We start from the raw sequence: 16,842 nt of genomic DNA on the forward strand, positions 1-16,842 counted from the left end.
TTTTTCTAACCTCATCCGAGGCATTAACGTTAGGTGGTTGGTAGCTGCTGTACTTAATTACAGCTACTGATAACAGTCTGCTGTAGTTTACAACAATTCTAATTTCTAAAGTGGAAGTTGGGAGAGTTTTACTCGGGTGGTTCAGTGAAACAATTATAGTTTCTGAGGTGGAAGTTGGGAGAGTTATATATATATTTTTTTTTTGGTGAGGGAGGCCTGCTCTCTCCTTTCCCTGATGTTTAGTTCATTTCATCCCGATCTCCTCTGCATTATTGTAGCCATCTGCTGCAGCCTGTCAACTATGCCTCTGCCTATCCCTGTTCTCTCCTCTCCGCACAGGCTACACAAATGCCTCACACCGCGTGGCTGCTGCCTCTCTAACCTGGTGGTCCCTGCACGCACCACACACCTGGAGTTCCAGGTCTCAGGCAGCCTCTGGAACTGCCGTTCTGCCGCCAACAAGGCTGACTTCATCCCAGCCTATGCCACCCTCCAGTCCCTCGACTTCCTGGCACTGACGGAAACATGGATTACCACTGAAAACACTGCTACTCCTACTGCTCTCTCCTCGTCTGACCATGTGTTCTCGCATACCCCGAGAGCATCTGGTCAGAGGGGTGGTGGCACAGGAATCCTCATCTCTCCCAAGTGGTCATTCTCAATTTTTCCCCTAACCCATCTGTCTATCTCCTCATTTGAATTCCACGCTGTCACAGTCACTAGCCCATTTAAGCTTAATATCCTTGTCATCTATCGCCCTCCAGGTTCCCTTGGAGAGTTCATCAATGAGCTTGACGCCTTGATAAGTTCCTTTCCTGGCTCACCCTTCACAGTCTTGGGGGATTTCAACCTCCCCACGTCTACATTTGACTCATTTCTCTCTGCCTCCTTCTTTCCACTCCTCTCCTCTTTTGACCTCACCCTCTCACCATCCCCCCCCCCCACTCACAAGGCAGGCAATACGCTTGACTTCATCTTTACTAGATGTTGCTCTTCTACTGATCTCACTGCAACTCCCCTCCATGTCTCCGACCACTACTTTGTATCCTTTTCTCTCTCGCTCTCCTCCAACACTACTCACTCTGCCCCTACACAGATGGTAACGCGCCGCCGCAACCTTCGCTCTCTCTCTCCCACTACTCTCTCCTCTTCCATCCTATCATCTCTTCCCTCTGCTCAATCCTTCTCCCTCCAATCTCCTGATTCTGCCTCCTCAACCCTCCTCTCCTCCCTTTCTGCATCCTTTGACTCCCTGTGTCCCCTATCCTCCCGGACGGCTCGGTCCTCCCCTCCAGCTCTGTGGCTTGATGACTCATTGCGAGCTCACAGAACAGAGCTCCGGGCAGCTGAGCGGAAATGGAAGAAAACTAAACTCCCTGCCGACCTGGCATCTTTTCACTCCCTCCTCTCTACATTTTCTTCATCTGTTTCTGCTGCTAAGGCCACTTTCTACCACTCTAAATTCCAAGCATCTGCCTCTAACCCTAGGAAGCTCTTTGCCACATTCTCCTCACTGCTGAATCCTCCCCCCCTCCTCCCTCTCTGTGGATGACTTTGTCAACCACTTTAAAAAAGAAGGTTGACGACATCCGATCCTCGTTTGTTAAGTCTAATGACACTGCTGGTCCTGCTCACACTGCCCTACCCTATGCTTTGACTTCTTTCTCCCCTCTCTCTCCAGATAAAATCTTGCGACTAGTGACTGCAGGCCGCCCAACAACCTGCCCGCTTGACCCCATCCCCTCCTCTCTTCTCCAGACCATCTCCGGTGACCTTCTCCCCTACCTCACCTCGCTGATCAACTCATCCTTGACCGCTGGCCATGTCCCTTCCGTCTTCAAGAGAGCGAGAGTTGCACCCCTTCTCAAAAAAACCAACACTCGATCCCACTGATGTCAACAACTACAGACCAGTATCCCTTCTTTCTTTTCTTTCCAAAACTATTGAGCGTGCCGTCTTTAGCCAACTCTCTTGCTATCTCTCTCAGAATGACCTTCTTGATCCAAACCAGTCAGGTTTCAGGACTGGTCATTCAACTGAGACTGCTCTTCTCTGTGTCACGGAGGCTCTCCGCACTGCTAAAGCTAACTCTCTCTCCTCTGCTCTTGTCCTTCTAGACCTGTCTGCTGCCTTTGATACAGTGAACCATCAGATCCTCCTCTCCACCCTCTCCGAGCTGGGCATCTCCGGCGCGGCTCACTCCTGGATTGCGTCCTACCTGACCGGTCGCTCCTACCAAGTGGCGTGGCGAAAGCTGTCTCCGCACCACGTGCTCTCACCACTGGTGTCCCCCAGGGCTCAGTTCTAGGCCCTCTCCTTTTCTCCCTATACACCAAGTCACTTGGCTCTGTCATATCCTCACATGGCCTCTCCTATCATTGCTACGCTGACGATACACAACTAATCTTCTCCTTTCCCCCTTCTGATAACCAGGTGGCGAATCGCATCTCTGCATGTCTGGCCGACATATCAGTATGGATGACGGATCACCACCTCAAGCTGAACCCTGGCAAGACGGAGCTGCTCTTCCTCCCGGGGAAGGACTGCCCGTTCCATGATCTCGCCATCACGGTTGACAACTCCGTTGTGTCCTCCTCCCAGAGTGCGAAGAGCCTTGGCGTGACCCTGGACAACACCCTGTCGTTCTCCGCCAACATCAAGGCGGTGACCCGATCCTGCAGGTTCATGCTCTACAACATTCGGAGAGTACGACCCTGCCTTACACAGGAAGCGGCACAGGTCCTAATCCAGGCACTTGTCATCTCCCGTCTGGATTACTGCAACTCGCTGTTGGCTGGGCTCCCTGCCTGTGCCATTAAACCCCTACAACTCATCCAGTATGCCGCAGCCCATCTGGTGTTCAACCTTCCCAAGTTCTCTCACGTCACCCCCCCTCCTCCGCACACTCCACTGGCTTCCAGTTGAAGCTCGCATCCGTTACAAGACCATGGTGCTTGCCTATGGAGCAGTGAGGGGAACGGCACCTCCGTACCTTCAGGCTCTGATCAGTCCCTACACCCAGGCGAGGGCATTGCGTTCATCCACCTCTGGCCTGCTGGCTCCCTTCCTCTGCGGAAGCATAGTTCCCGCTCAGCCCAGTCAAAGCTGTTCGCTGCTCTGGCACCCCAATGGTGGAACAAGCTCCCTCACGACGCCAGGACAGCGGAGTCACTCACCACCTTCCGGAGACATTTGAAACCCCACCTCCTTAAGGAACACCTGGGATAGGATAAAGTAATCCTTCTACCCCCCAAAAAAAAAAAAAAATATAATTGTAAAGTGGTTATCCCACTGGCTATAGGGTGAATGCACCAATTTGTAGTCGCTCTGGATAAGAGCGTCTACTAAATGACGTAAATGTGCCCTTGAGCAAGGCACTTAACCCTAATTGCTCCTGTAAGTCGCTCTGGATAAGAGCGTCTGCTAAATGACTAAAATGTAAAAATGTAAAATGTAAAAGTTCTCCCACTTAAAAAGATGAGAGAGGCCTGTCATTTTCATCATAGGTACACGTCAACTATGACAGACAATCACATTGTAGGATTTTTTATGAATTTATTTGCAAATTATGGTGGAAAATAAGTATTTGGTCAATAACAAAAGTTTCTCAATACTTTGTTATATACCCTTTGTTGGCAATGACACAGGTCAAACGTTTTCTGTAAGTCTTCACAAGGTTTTCACACACTGTTGCTGGTATTTTGGCCCATTCCTCCATGCATATCTCCTCTAGAGCAGTGATGTTTTGGGGCTGTCGCTGGGCAACACGGACTTTCAACTCCCTCCAAAGATTTTCTATGGGGTTGAGACTGGCTAGGCCACTCCAGGACCTTGAAATGCTTCTTACAAAGCCACTCCTTCGTTGCCCGGGTGGTGTGTTTGGGATCAATGTCATGCTGAAAGACCCAGCCATGTTTCATCTTCAATGCCCTTGCTGATGGAGGGAGGTTTTCACTCAAAATCTCACGATACATGGCCCCATTCATTCTTTCCTTTACACAGATCAGTCGTCCTGGTCCCTTTGCAGAAAAACAGCCCCAAAGCATGATGTTTCCACCCCCATGCTTCACAGTAGGTATGGTGTTCTTTGGATGCAACTCAGCATTCTTTGTCCTCCAAACACGACGAGTTGAGTTTTTACCAAAAAGTTCTATTTTGGTTTCATCTGACCATATGACATTCTCCCAATCCTCTTCTGGATCATCCAAATGCACTCTAGCAAACTTCAGACGGGCCTGGACATGTACTGGCTTAAGCAGGGGGACACGTCTGGCACTGCAGGATTTGAGTCCCTGGCGGCGTAGTGTGTTACTGATGGTAGGCTTTGTTACTTTGGTCCCAGCTCTCTGCAGGTCATTCACTAGGTCCCCCCGTGTGGTTCTGGGATTTTTGCTCACCGTTCTTGTGGTCATTTTGACCCCACGAGGTGAGATCTTGCGTGGAGCCCCAGATCGAGGGAGATTATCAGTGGTCTTGTATGTCTTCCATTTCCTAATAATTGCTCCCACAGTTGATTTCTTCAAACCAAGCTGCTTACCTATTGCAGATTCAGTCTTCCCAGCCTGGTGCAGGTCTACAATTTTGTTTCTGGTGTCCTTTGACAGCTCTTTGGTCTTGGCCATAGTGGAGTTTGGAGTGTGACTGTTTGAGGTTGTGGACAGGTGTCTTTTATACTGATAACAAGTTCAAACAGGTGCCATTAATACAGGTAACGAGTGGAGGACAGAGGAGCCTCTTAAAGTAGAAGTTACAGGTCTGTCAGAAACAGAAATCTTGTTTGTAGGTGACCAAATGCTTATTTTCCACCATAATTTGCAAATAAATTCATTAAAGATCCTACAATGTGATTTTCTGGATTTTTTTCCCTCAATTTGTCTGTCATAGTTGACGTGTACCTATGATGAAAATTACAGTCCTCTCTCATCTTTTTAAGTGGGAGAACTTGCACAATTGGTGTCTGACTAAATACTTTTTTCCCCACTGTAAGACATGTCTATGTCCTGGAAAGTTTGCTGTTACTTACAACAGTCATGCTAATTACATTAGTGCACGTTAGCTCAACAGTCCCGTATACGGACACTGATCCCGTAGAGGTTAATATTCCTGTCCAGACTGGAGCCTGTATTATCCTGTCCTCTTCTCGCAGGCTCGCTCGCTGTCCACTGGATGCCTCGTCCGCGCCAGGGCACCATGGCAAGGACTGACAGATGTAACAATAGTGTCAGAATAGGATGTATTTTCTAAATATACTTTTAAAAAATCTTAATCACATGAACAAGTCAAATGTCAAGTAAGTACACAGGAAAACACAGGCAACAATTATGTGAGTACGGGTGACCGGGGGTGTGTGTAACACTTAACAGCCATACAAGCTAGAGTGGTGTAACTTGCTCTGCACAGCTCTGTTAAAGTTTCATAAAGGACAGTTCATTAAGACCAAGTGTAGCCTAATTCTAATCTCAGTCTTATTCAATAGTGCTTATTCAGCACTAGTGTTATTACTACATTGATTTCACAGAATGAAATGATAGCTATACAATGTAAAGGTAGGCCTAACCTACCTTCCAAAAATATGATCTTGATTCATAATCCATAACTATCCAGATGCATTAAAATAACATACACTATATATACACAAAATGTGTATGTGGACACACCATCAAATTAGTGGATTTGGCTATTTCAGCCAATATGGTTGCTGACAGGTGTATAAAATCGAGCACACAGCCATGCAATCTCCATAGACAAACATTGGCTGTAGAATGGCCTTACTGAAGAGCTCAGTGACCTTCAACGTGGCACCATCATAGGATGCCATCTTTCCAACAAGTCAGTTCGTCACATTTCTGCCCTGAAAGAGCTGCCCCGGTCAACTGTAAGTGCTGTTACTGTGAAGTAGAAACGTCTAGGAGCAACAACGGCTCAGCCGTGAAATGGTAGGCCACACAAGCTCACAGAACGGGACCGATGAGTGCTGAAGCGCGTAGCGCGTAAAAATCATATGTCCTCGTTTGCAACACTCACTACCAAGTTCCAAACCGTCTCTGGAAGCAACGTCAGCACAAGACCTGTTCTTCGGGAGCTTCCTGAAATGGGTTTCTATGACCGAGCAGCCGCACACAAGCCTAAGATTACCATGCGCAATGCCAAGCGTCGGCTGCAGTGGTGTAAAGTTCGCTGCCATTGGACTCTGGAACAGTGGAAACGGGCTCTCTGGAGTGATAAATCACGCTTCACCATCTGGTAGTCCGACGGACGCATCTGGGTTTGGCGGATGCCAGGAGAACGCTAGCTGCCCAAATGCATAGTGCCAACTGTAAAGTTTGGTGGAGGAGAAATAATGGTCTGGAGATGTTTTTCATGGTTCGGGCTAGGCCCCTTAGTTACAGTGAAGTGAAATCTTAACTCTACAGCATACAATGACATTCTAGACGATTCTGTGCTTCCAACTTTGTGGCAACAGTTTAGGGAAGACCCTTTCCTTTTTCAGCATGACAATGCCCCGTGCACAAAGCGAGGTCCATACAGAAATGATTTGTCGAGATCGGTGTGGAAGAACTTGACTGGCCTTTTCAGAACCCTGACCTCAACCCCATTGAACACCTTTGGGATGAATTGGAACGCCGACTGCGAGCCAGGCCTAATCGCCCAACATCAGTGCTCGACCTCACTAATTCTCCGCAGCAATGTTCCAACCTCTAGTGGAAAGCCTTCTCAGAAGAGTGGAGGCTATTATAGCAACAAAGGGGGACAAACTCCATATTAATGCCCATGATTTTGGAATGAGCTGTTTGACGAGCAGCTGTCCACATACTTTTGGTCATGTAGTGTACATAAACTCTGTTGTAGCTCTCCTCGTAAGAAACAGACAGAATTTATGTCTGAATAAATATGTCAGAAAAACTAAAGAACATTTAAAAATGTCTGACATAACCAATCCGTTGCAGTACAATGAGGTAATCATATTAGGTGATCAGATTTTCATTACATAATTAAATGCCTCCTTATGGTATTGGTCACAAGCTCAGTCATGAATAGGTTGAGCTGTGTCTGTAAATGTATTTTGTTCACAGTCCCCTTGCAAGTTAAACATTACTGATCAGGGATGGACTGGGAACAGAAATCAGCTCAGGCCATTTTTTTTGTACATCAGACAATTTTTTCCCCAAAGGTCCCCATTATAAGCCAAATAATGATCAATCTACCTAACTGTAGACTGGCCCACTGGGCTAAAGAGGGACCAGTCCATCTGGCATTTGCCCGAACTGTAGATCGTTTCTTTCACTGATGCTAACAATGGCAAACTTGGGGCATATCTCATCAGCCCATTTACTTCATAGTAGAGTGCCATTCATTTGATTAATCAAAACAAATGGTTGAATTTTTTATAAGATCCTTTTTTTATTACATCAGGCAGTATAGTTTCATTGTAGAATGGATAACTCCCACACACACACACACACATTATCACCTCTGCACAGGTTTCCCGAAAATCTGAATGTCCCTTTCCCAAGTTCCTTCACCCCCCATTTGTCCACCCCAAAATGTTCCACCTCTCAAATAATGGCTTAGGAGGGGCTTGAGGTCAGATAGGAGTGGTCACGTTCCAGGCTGACTACATTGCAGTTGTTGCATTGCATCAACCAATGGTTGTGTACACGTCATTGACTGTGCAGTAGGGCATCATATTGCCATATCATATGATGTGGGGAACTGATATGTTAAACACCTATCAAGGCTTTGTGAAATCTGGCAGTCATCTGCAATGTAGTCAGCTAGGAACGCAACCAGTGTGTTGAGCTCTAGATAGATCCAGCAGGAGGTTTGGACACTGGGTTCATATCTGTCACTTCCTGTCCGCCTGTCTGAAGGAGGGCGCGCTGCTCGTCCATGCGCTTGGCCTGGACTCTCTGGATTAGGCTGAAAAAGTCCTTGTCTTCCTCAGACAGAGCTCCACAACCATGGCCCGGGAGAGAACACCTCTGATTGTTGATCCTGGAAGACTGTGAGAGAGAGAGATAAAAAAAAAAATACATTAGCAAGATATCTAAAAAATTATCAAGGTAATAAAAAGGAAAGATCCCACTGGCACAAACTGTCTGACTCAACGTAATTTGTCAACGTATTGTGTCATGGAATCTACCATACCTGGAAAATACTGTAACGTAATGGTGACTGTCTTTTTAACAATGGAACTCTAATAGGCTCTTTGGTATCACATGCACTTATGTCCGTCTCATTAAGACTGCAGAACTCACAGTTTACAAGCTTAACCTTTATTAACCTCTTAAGGATCGGACCCTTTTTTTCAATTTTCGCCGAAAATGACATACCCAAATCTAACTGCCTGTAGCTCAGGACCTGAAGCAAGGATATGCATATTCTTGATACCATTTGAAAGGAAACACTTTGAAGTTTGTGGAAATGTGAAATTACTGTAGGAGAATATGACACATTAGATCTGGTAAAAGATAATACAAACAAAAAACATGCATTTTCTATTTATTTTTTGGTTCCATCATCTTTTAAATACAAGAGAAAGGCCACAATATAATATTGAAGTTTAGTCGCAATTTAGATTTTGGCCACTAGATGGCAGCAGTGTGTGTGCAAAGTTTCAGATTGATCAAGTGAAGCATTGCAATACTGGACTATTTTGTATCAAGTCTGCCCAAATGTGCCGAATTGGTCAATTGATACATTTTCAAGTACATAACTATAGAGAACATACAAAAAATTATATGGTAATACAAAATGTAAGTTTACACACTCCCAGGAATGTCATACATGATGGATCATTAGCTTATACACATCTAGATGGCGGGGTGGGTGTGGAGCCAGAGACGACAGGGGTTCAAACTGTAGAACCCAGATCCTACATTTGAATATAAAAATTATTTTATCAAACAAAACTATGCTACAAAAACTGGGGCCCGTTAGGATGTCAAATCAGAGCAAAATACATTATTTAACTTCAGAGGTGAATGTATCAAACCAGTTGCCGTGATACGTTTTTTGTTGTTGTGCACTCCCCTCAAACAATAGCATGGTATTTTTTCACTGTAATAGCTACTGTAAATTGGACAGTGCAGTTAGATTAACAAGAAATTAAGCTTTCTGCCATATAAGACATGTCTATGTCCTGGAAAGTTTGCTGTTACTTATAACAGTTACGCTAATCACGTTAGCACACATTAGCTCAACCGTCCCATATACAGGACACAGATTCTCTAAAGGTTAACAGAGTACAACATAATACATGAACTGGCACGACAATTTTACACATGGTTAACCAAACAAAGCTCATCCAAGGCCACGCCTCCACCAAGCCACACCTCCAGATCCTCTAATAGGCTGACGCCACTACATTGCCCCCACCTAAGGGGTCAGTCGTCCCCGACAACCCGAAAATCAAACACAAAGACCTGAAACCTGGACAGGGGTCTTCGGTGGCAGCGTGATTGCGGTGGTGGGGGTGCCAACCTGACCTCGAGACGGGAGCCTGCCGCGGCGGCACCCTGGTGGTCATGGGAGAGTCCCATTCTGATCTTGCCCCTCAGGTGAGGAAACCGCTGCATTGTCCAATGGTCAAGGGCTGTGAGGAGGAGTAACCACCTCCTCGTCCTCTCTTTCCACTTCACAAGGTGTATGAGGTTGGTAAGGCGCCAGCTGATCTTGATGGATGACCACAACTCAGCCACGAGTCTGAAGCTGGATGTGGTACATACACCATGTCAGAAAGTCATTACAGAACCATGGATGGGCCTTCCCAGTGACTCAGACCACGCTTGCGCCCACACTTCTTGGCCAGGCTGGAAAGGCTGACCTCAACATTGGGTGTCGTATGCCCTCTTCTGCTTTACCCCTTTGTCCGTCAAGCCATGTGGTGCAAAGTCGTGGGTTGTGTCCAGGCACTGCTGAAGGTGGTGGAGGTACTCTAAGCCTGCGGCTCCAGGAACCACGGGCTCGCAGTCTTGTTAGTCTTGTTGTCTTGTTATCGCAGGTTGTTATCCTGGCACCACACGGCCAGGTCTCTGACATCCTCCCTATAGGCTGTCTCATCGTTGTCGGGGATCAGGCCTACCACTGTTGTGTCATCGGCAAACTTAATGATGGTGTTGGAGTCATGCCTGGCCATGCAGTCATGGGTGAACAGGGAGTACGGGAGGGGACTGAGCACGGACCCCTGAGGGGCCCCCGTGTTGAGGATCAGTGTGGCAGATGTGTTGCTACCTACCCTTACCACCTGGGGCGGCCCGTCAGGAAGTCCAGGATCCAGTTGCAGAGGGAGGTGTTTAGTCCCAGGATCCTTAGCTTAGTGATGAGCTTTGAGGGCACTATGGTGTTGAATGCTGAGCTGTAGTCAATGAATAGCATTCTCACGTAGGTGTTCCTCTTGTCCAGGTGGGAAAGGGTAGTGTGGAGTGCAATAGAGATTGCATCATCTGTGGATCTGTTGGGGCGGTATGCAAATTGGAGTGGGTCTAGGGTTTCTGGGATAATGGTGTTGATGTGAGCCATGACCAGCCTTTCAAAGCACTTCATGGCTACAGACGTCAGTGCTACGGGTCGGTAGTCATTTAGGCAGGTTATCTTAGTGTCCTTGGGCACAGGGACTATGGTGGTCTGCTTGAAACATGTTGGTATTACAGACTCAGTCAGGGACATGTTGAAAATGTCAGTGAAGACACTTGCCAGTTGGTCAGCACATGCTCGGAGTACACGTCCTGGTTATCCGTCTGGCCCTGCGGCCTTGTGAATGTTGACCTGCTTAAAAGTCTTACTCACATCGGCTACGGAGAGCGTGATCACATAGTCATCCGGAAAAGCTGGTGCTCTCATGCATCCCTCAGTTTGCTTGCCTCAAAGCGAGCATAGAAGTGGTTTAGCTCATCTGGAAGTCTTGTGTCACTGGGCAGCTCGCGGCTGTGCTTCCCTTTGTAGTCTGTAATAGTTTGCAAGCCCTGCCACATCCGACGAGCGTCAGAGCCTGTGTAGTACGATTCAATCTTAGTCCTGTATTGACTCTTTGCCAGTTTGATGGTTCGTCGGAGGGCATAGCGGGATTTCTTATAAGCGTCCGGGTTAGAGTCCCGCTCCTTGAAAGTGGCAGCTCTACCCTTTAGCTCAGTGCGGATGTTTCCTGTAATCCATGGCTTCTGGTTGGGGTATGTACGTAAGGTCACTGTGGGGACGACATCATCGATGCACTTATTGATGAAGCCAGTGACTGATGTGGTGTACTCCTCAATGCTATCTGAAGAATCCCGGAACATGTTCCAGTCTGTGCTAGCAAAACAGTCCTGTAGCTTAGCAGCTGCGTCATCTGACCACTTTTTTATTAACCGAGTCACTGGTGCTTCCTGCTTTAGTTTTTGTTGATAAGCAGGAATCAGGAGGATAGAGTTATGGTCAGATTTGCTAAATGTAGGGCGAGGGAGAGCTTTGTATACGTCTCTGTGTGTGGAGTAAAGGTGGTCTAGAGTTTTTTTTCCTCTGGTTGCACATTTAACATGCTGGTAGAAATTAGGTAGAATGGATTTAAGTTTCCCTGCATTAAAGTCCCCAGCCACTAGGAGCGCTGCCTCTGGATGAGTGTTTTCCTGTTCACTTATGGCCTTATACATCTCGTTCAGTGCAATCTTAATGCCAGCATTGGTTTGTGGTGGTAAATAGACAGCTATGAAAAATATAGATGAAAACTCTCTTGGTAAATAGTGTGGTCTACAGCTTATCATAAGATACTCTACCTCAGGTGAGCAAAACCTTGAGACTTCCTTATTATTTGATTTTGTGCACCAGCTGTTGTTTACAAATATACACAGACCGCCACCCCTTGTCTTACCGGAGTCAGCCGTTCTATCCTGCCGATGTAGCGTATAGCCCGCTAGCTGTATGTTGTCCATGTCGTCGTTCAGCCACGACTCGGTGAAACATAAGATATTACAGTTTTTAATGTCCCATTAGTAGGATAACCGTAATCTTAGGTCATCCAATTTATTCTCAAATGATTGAAGATTGGCTGATAGGATTGATGGGAGAGGCAGTTTACTCGCTCGCCATCGGATCCTTACAAGGCACCCCGACCTACGTCCACGATATCTCTGTCTCTTTCTCATGCGAATGACGGGGATTTGGGCCTTGTCAGGTGTCTGTAGGATATCCTTTGCAGCTGCCTCGTTGATGAAAAAATATTCGTCCAATATGAGGTGAGTAATCGCTGTCCTGATATCCAGAAGCTCTTTTTGGTTATAAGAGACGATGGCAGAAACATTATGTACAAAATAAATTACAAATAACCAAGCCATGAGGTCGAATGAATTGCAAGTAGAGCTCCGAGACAGGATTATGTCCAGGCACAGATCTGGGGAAGGGTACCACAACATTTCTGCAGGAGTGGCTTCCATCTGGCCACTCTACCATAAAGGCCTGATTTGTGGAGTGCTGCAGAGATGCTTGTCCTTCTGGAAGGTTCTCCCATCTCCACAGAGGAACTCTAGAACTCTGTCAGAGTGACCATCAGGTTCTTGGTCACCTCCCTGACCAAGGCTCTTCTCCCCTGATGCTCAGTTTGGCCAGGCGGCAAGCAGTAGCATGTGTCTTGGTGGTTCCAAACATCTTCCATTTAAGAATGATGGAGGCCACTGTGTTCTTGGGGACCTTCAATGCTGAATAATATAAATGATGTTTATATGACTTGTTGGTGTAGCAGTATATAAGGACTGAAAGGGAACGTCCTTTTCAGAGTTTTCATCATGCTTGGATTGAGTTTGTGAACCTCTCCGACCGTGATAATAAAGATTGATTCATTTACATTGAGTTTGCGTCCTTAGTGGTGAATTTCCACGATCATCACCGCCCTTTACATGCGGTATGGATTGTTTTGGCCCAGTTCTTATTAAGCAAGGATGAAGAGTGCACAAAAGGTATGGTCTTCTCTTCACCTGTTTTTGCTCTCGTGCCGTTCATATTAAAATGTTGGATGACATGTCAACAGATGCCTTCATTAATGGTCTGCGCTGCTTCAAAGCCATACGTGGTGCAGTTCGTCAGATTAAATGTGACCAAGGAAGCAACTTTGTGGTAGCCAAAAATGAACTGAAGGAAGCTCTCAAGGAAGTTCACATGGACAGGCTGACTGCCTTTCTCGCTGAGAAACAGTGTGACCTCAGCATGAATGCTCCCCATTCAAGTCACGTCGGCGGCATCTGGGAGCGACATATCAGGACAGTGAGAGGTATCCTTAGCTCCACACTCTCACTCTCTTCTGGTAGACTTGATGATTCTTCTCTACGAGCCTTCTTCTACGAAGCAATGGTAATTGTAAACAATCGCCCACTCACCGTTGACAACCTCAATGATCCAAAGTCTTGAGCCACTCACCCCTAATCATCTGCTTACTATGAAATCTACCACATTTCTACCTACTTCAGGCAAGTTCATCAGGGAGGACATATACGCTCGGAAAAGGTGGCTCAATATCTAGTAGAACAGTTTTGGAGCTGCTGGCGAAAAGAGTATCTAGCCAACATCGCAATCAGGCAGCGCTGGGACACCCCGACGAGAAACCTGGAAATCGGTGAAATAGAGATGATGATCTGCCTAGGAACGAGTGGCGGTTAGGTAAAGTTTCAGAGACTACTGTTGATAAAGATGGACTAGTAAGGAGAGTCAAAATATGTGTTGGTGATCGGAAGTTAGACAAGACAGGCAATTGTCTCACCAAGCTGTTAGTGTTCGAACGCCCAGTTCAGAAGCTGGTCTTGTTGGAGGAGACTGGTTAAGATAAATGCCCCCCAAATCTCTTTACATCATATTACTAACCATGATATCTTGTACTTTTGAATGGTTTGTGCTATGATTCCATACCTTTATGATAACCTATTTCTGGTCATAGGTCATTTAAAGTACATAAATCATTCGTGCTTTGTGTATACCATGTACATTGTTCTAAATCACTCATGATTTGGTGGGTGTGTAAATTAACCCCTTAAAACAAGTGTCAGATCACAATGTCTGCTCTATATTTTGACTTTTATTTTCTTTGTACAAGCTTTTAATCCTCATTGTACAGTGCCTTGCGAAAGCATTCACTCCCCTTGGTATTTTTCCTATTTTGTTGCCTTACAACCTGGAATTAAAATGGATTTTGGGGGGGTTTGTATCATTTGATTACACAACATGCCTTCCACTTTGAAGATGCAAAATATGTTTTATTGTGAAACAAACAAGAAATAAGACAACAAAACAGAAAACTTGAGCGTGCATAACTATTCACCCCCCCCAGTCAATACTTTGTAGAGCCACCTTTTGCAGCAATTACAGCTGCAAGTCTCTTTGGGAATGTCTCTATAAGCTTGGCACATCTAGCCACTGGGATTTTTGCCCATTCTTCAAGGCAAAACTGCTCCAGCTCCTTGAAGTTGGATGGGTTCCGCTGGTGTACAGCAATCTTTAAGTCATACCACAGATTCTCAATTGGATTGAGGTCTGGGCTTTGACTAGACCATTCCAAGACATTTAAATGTTTCCCCTTAAACCACTCGAGTGTTGCTTTAGCAGTATGCTTAGGGTCATTGTCCTGCTGGAAGGTGAACCTCCATCCCAGTCTCAAATCTCTGGAAGACAGAAACAGGTTTCCCTCAAGAATGTACCTGTATTTAGTGCCATCCATCATTCCTACAATTCTGACCAGTTTCCCTGTCCCTGCAGATGAAAAACATTTTCATTTACATTTAAGTCATTTAGCAGACGCTCTTATCCAGAGCGACTTACAAATTGGTGCATTCAACTTAGGATAGCCAGTGGGACAACCACATCTTGATCACAGTAAGTACACTTCTTCAAACAAGCAGCTGTGAGCAAAGTCAGTGCAATCAGGGACAACTACATCTCGATCACAATAAGTACATTTCTTTAAACAAGTCAGTGCTAGCAGGTGAAATAAATCAGGTGTTAGTTTAGACAAAAGACAGTGGTAGTAAAGGTGGGGTAGAAGGATTACTATTATACCATTGTGCACTTCACAAAATAGATGGCATCATGAGGAAGGAAATTGATGTGGATATATTGAAGCAACATCTCAAGACATCAGTCAGGAAGTTAAAGCTTGGTTGCAAATGGGTCTTCCAAATAGACAATGACCCCAAGCTTACTTCCAAAGTTGTGGCAAAATGGCTTAAGGACAACAAAGTCAAGGTATTGGAGAGGCCATCACAAAGCCCTGACCTCAATCCTATTGAACATTTGTGGGCAGAACTGAAAAAGCGTGTGCGAGCAAGGAGGCCTACAAACCTGACTCAGTTACACCAGCTCTGTCAGGAGGAATGGGCCAAAATTCACCCAACTTATTGTGGGAAGCTTGTGGAATGCTACCTGAAACGTTTGACCCAAGTTAAACAATGTAAAGGCAATGATACCAAATACTAATTGAGTGTATGTAAACTTCTGATCCACTGGGAATGTGATGAAATAAATAAAAGCTGAAATAAATCACTCTCTACTATTATTCTGACATTTCACATTCTTAAAATAAAGTTGTGATCCTAACTGACCTAAGACAGGGAATTTTTACTAGGATTAAATGTCAGGAATTGTGAAAAATTGAGTTTAAATGTATTTGGCTAAGCTGTATGTAAACTTCCGACTTCAACTGTACATGTCTTATATGGGCAGAAAGCTTAAATTATTGTTAATCTAACTGCAGTGTCCAATTTACAGTAGGTATTGCAGTGAAAAAATACCATGCTATTGTTTGAAGATAGTGCACAACAACAAAACCCTTTTATCACGGCGACAGGTTTGATACATTCACATCTGAAGGTGTATGTAAACTTCCGACTTCAACTGTATGTATATATACACACATACATACATACATACATATATATATATATATATATATATACAGTGGGGAGAACAAGTATTTGATACACTGCCGATTTTGCAGGTTTTCCTACTTACAAAGCATGTAGAGGTCTGTAATTTTTATCATAGGTACACTTCAACTGTGGGAGACGGAATCTAAAACAAAAATCCAGAAAATCATATTGTATGACTTTTAAGTAATTAATTTGCATTTTATTGCCCCTAGTGGTGTTGCAGACTCTTGGGCCTTTCAGAACAGGTGTGTATATACACTGAGATCATGTGACAGATGATGTGATGCTTAATTATGTGACTTTATGTGACTTCTGAAGGTATTTGGTTGCACCAGATCTTATTTAGGGGCTTCATAGCAAAGGGGTTGAATACATATGCACGCACCACTTTTCCGTTATTTATTTTTCCGAATTATTTGAAGCAAGTTATTTTTTTCATTTCACTTCACCAATTTGGACTATTTTGTGTATATCCATTACATGAAATCCAAATAAAAATCTATTTAAATTCCAGGTTGTAAGGCAACAAAATTGGAAAAATGCCAAAGGGGGCGAATACTTTCGCAAGCCACTGTATATTTGACAGTTTAGTTTGACTTTTATTTTGACAGCAGGTTTTTTTGCCTTCTCTTTTTTATGTGCAAAGGGCATATGGGAAACGGGCGCGAGAGAAAAAAGGAAAATCACTTTTTTGTTAAGGTTATTCAAGCGTCCAAGAAACAACGTCAAACTTAGCACCTAGCTGGAAATAGAACAAGGTATTTACTGTCTTTCAAAATTGGTCTTCAGAAATCTTTCGAATTTGAACGTGTACTGAACGGATATTTGTGTTGTAATTGATGTTCTGAAGTCTGCTAGCAATATGACGTTGTTAGCTATAGCCTAGTTCCACCGTTTGTGCTGGCTAATATTAGTTCATCTTGCGCCACATTAGCTAGCTGTTAGCAATTGATATCAACTA

At 45.0% G+C, this 16,842-nt stretch overlaps 1 protein-coding gene across 2 annotated transcripts in view; it reads right to left on the reverse strand.

Annotated features, from left to right (window-relative positions):
- Window positions 1-7,376: 7,376 nt before the first annotated feature.
- Window positions 7,377-16,842, reverse strand: part of gpsm1a (G protein signaling modulator 1a) — a 30,391-nt gene continuing 20,925 nt past the window's right edge. For both annotated transcript variants that reach the window (XM_041899914.2, XM_041899913.2), the window contains exon 3: window positions 7,377-8,003. In XM_041899914.2, coding sequence (XP_041755848.1) covers window positions 7,803-8,003 — 201 coding nt within the window. In that variant the 3' untranslated portion in view covers window positions 7,377-7,802. The remainder of the gene's footprint in view (window positions 8,004-16,842) is intronic.

This window comes from Coregonus clupeaformis, chromosome 16, assembly GCF_020615455.1.
Source record: "Coregonus clupeaformis isolate EN_2021a chromosome 16, ASM2061545v1, whole genome shotgun sequence".
Classification (NCBI taxonomy): Eukaryota; Metazoa; Chordata; class Actinopteri; order Salmoniformes; family Salmonidae; genus Coregonus; species Coregonus clupeaformis.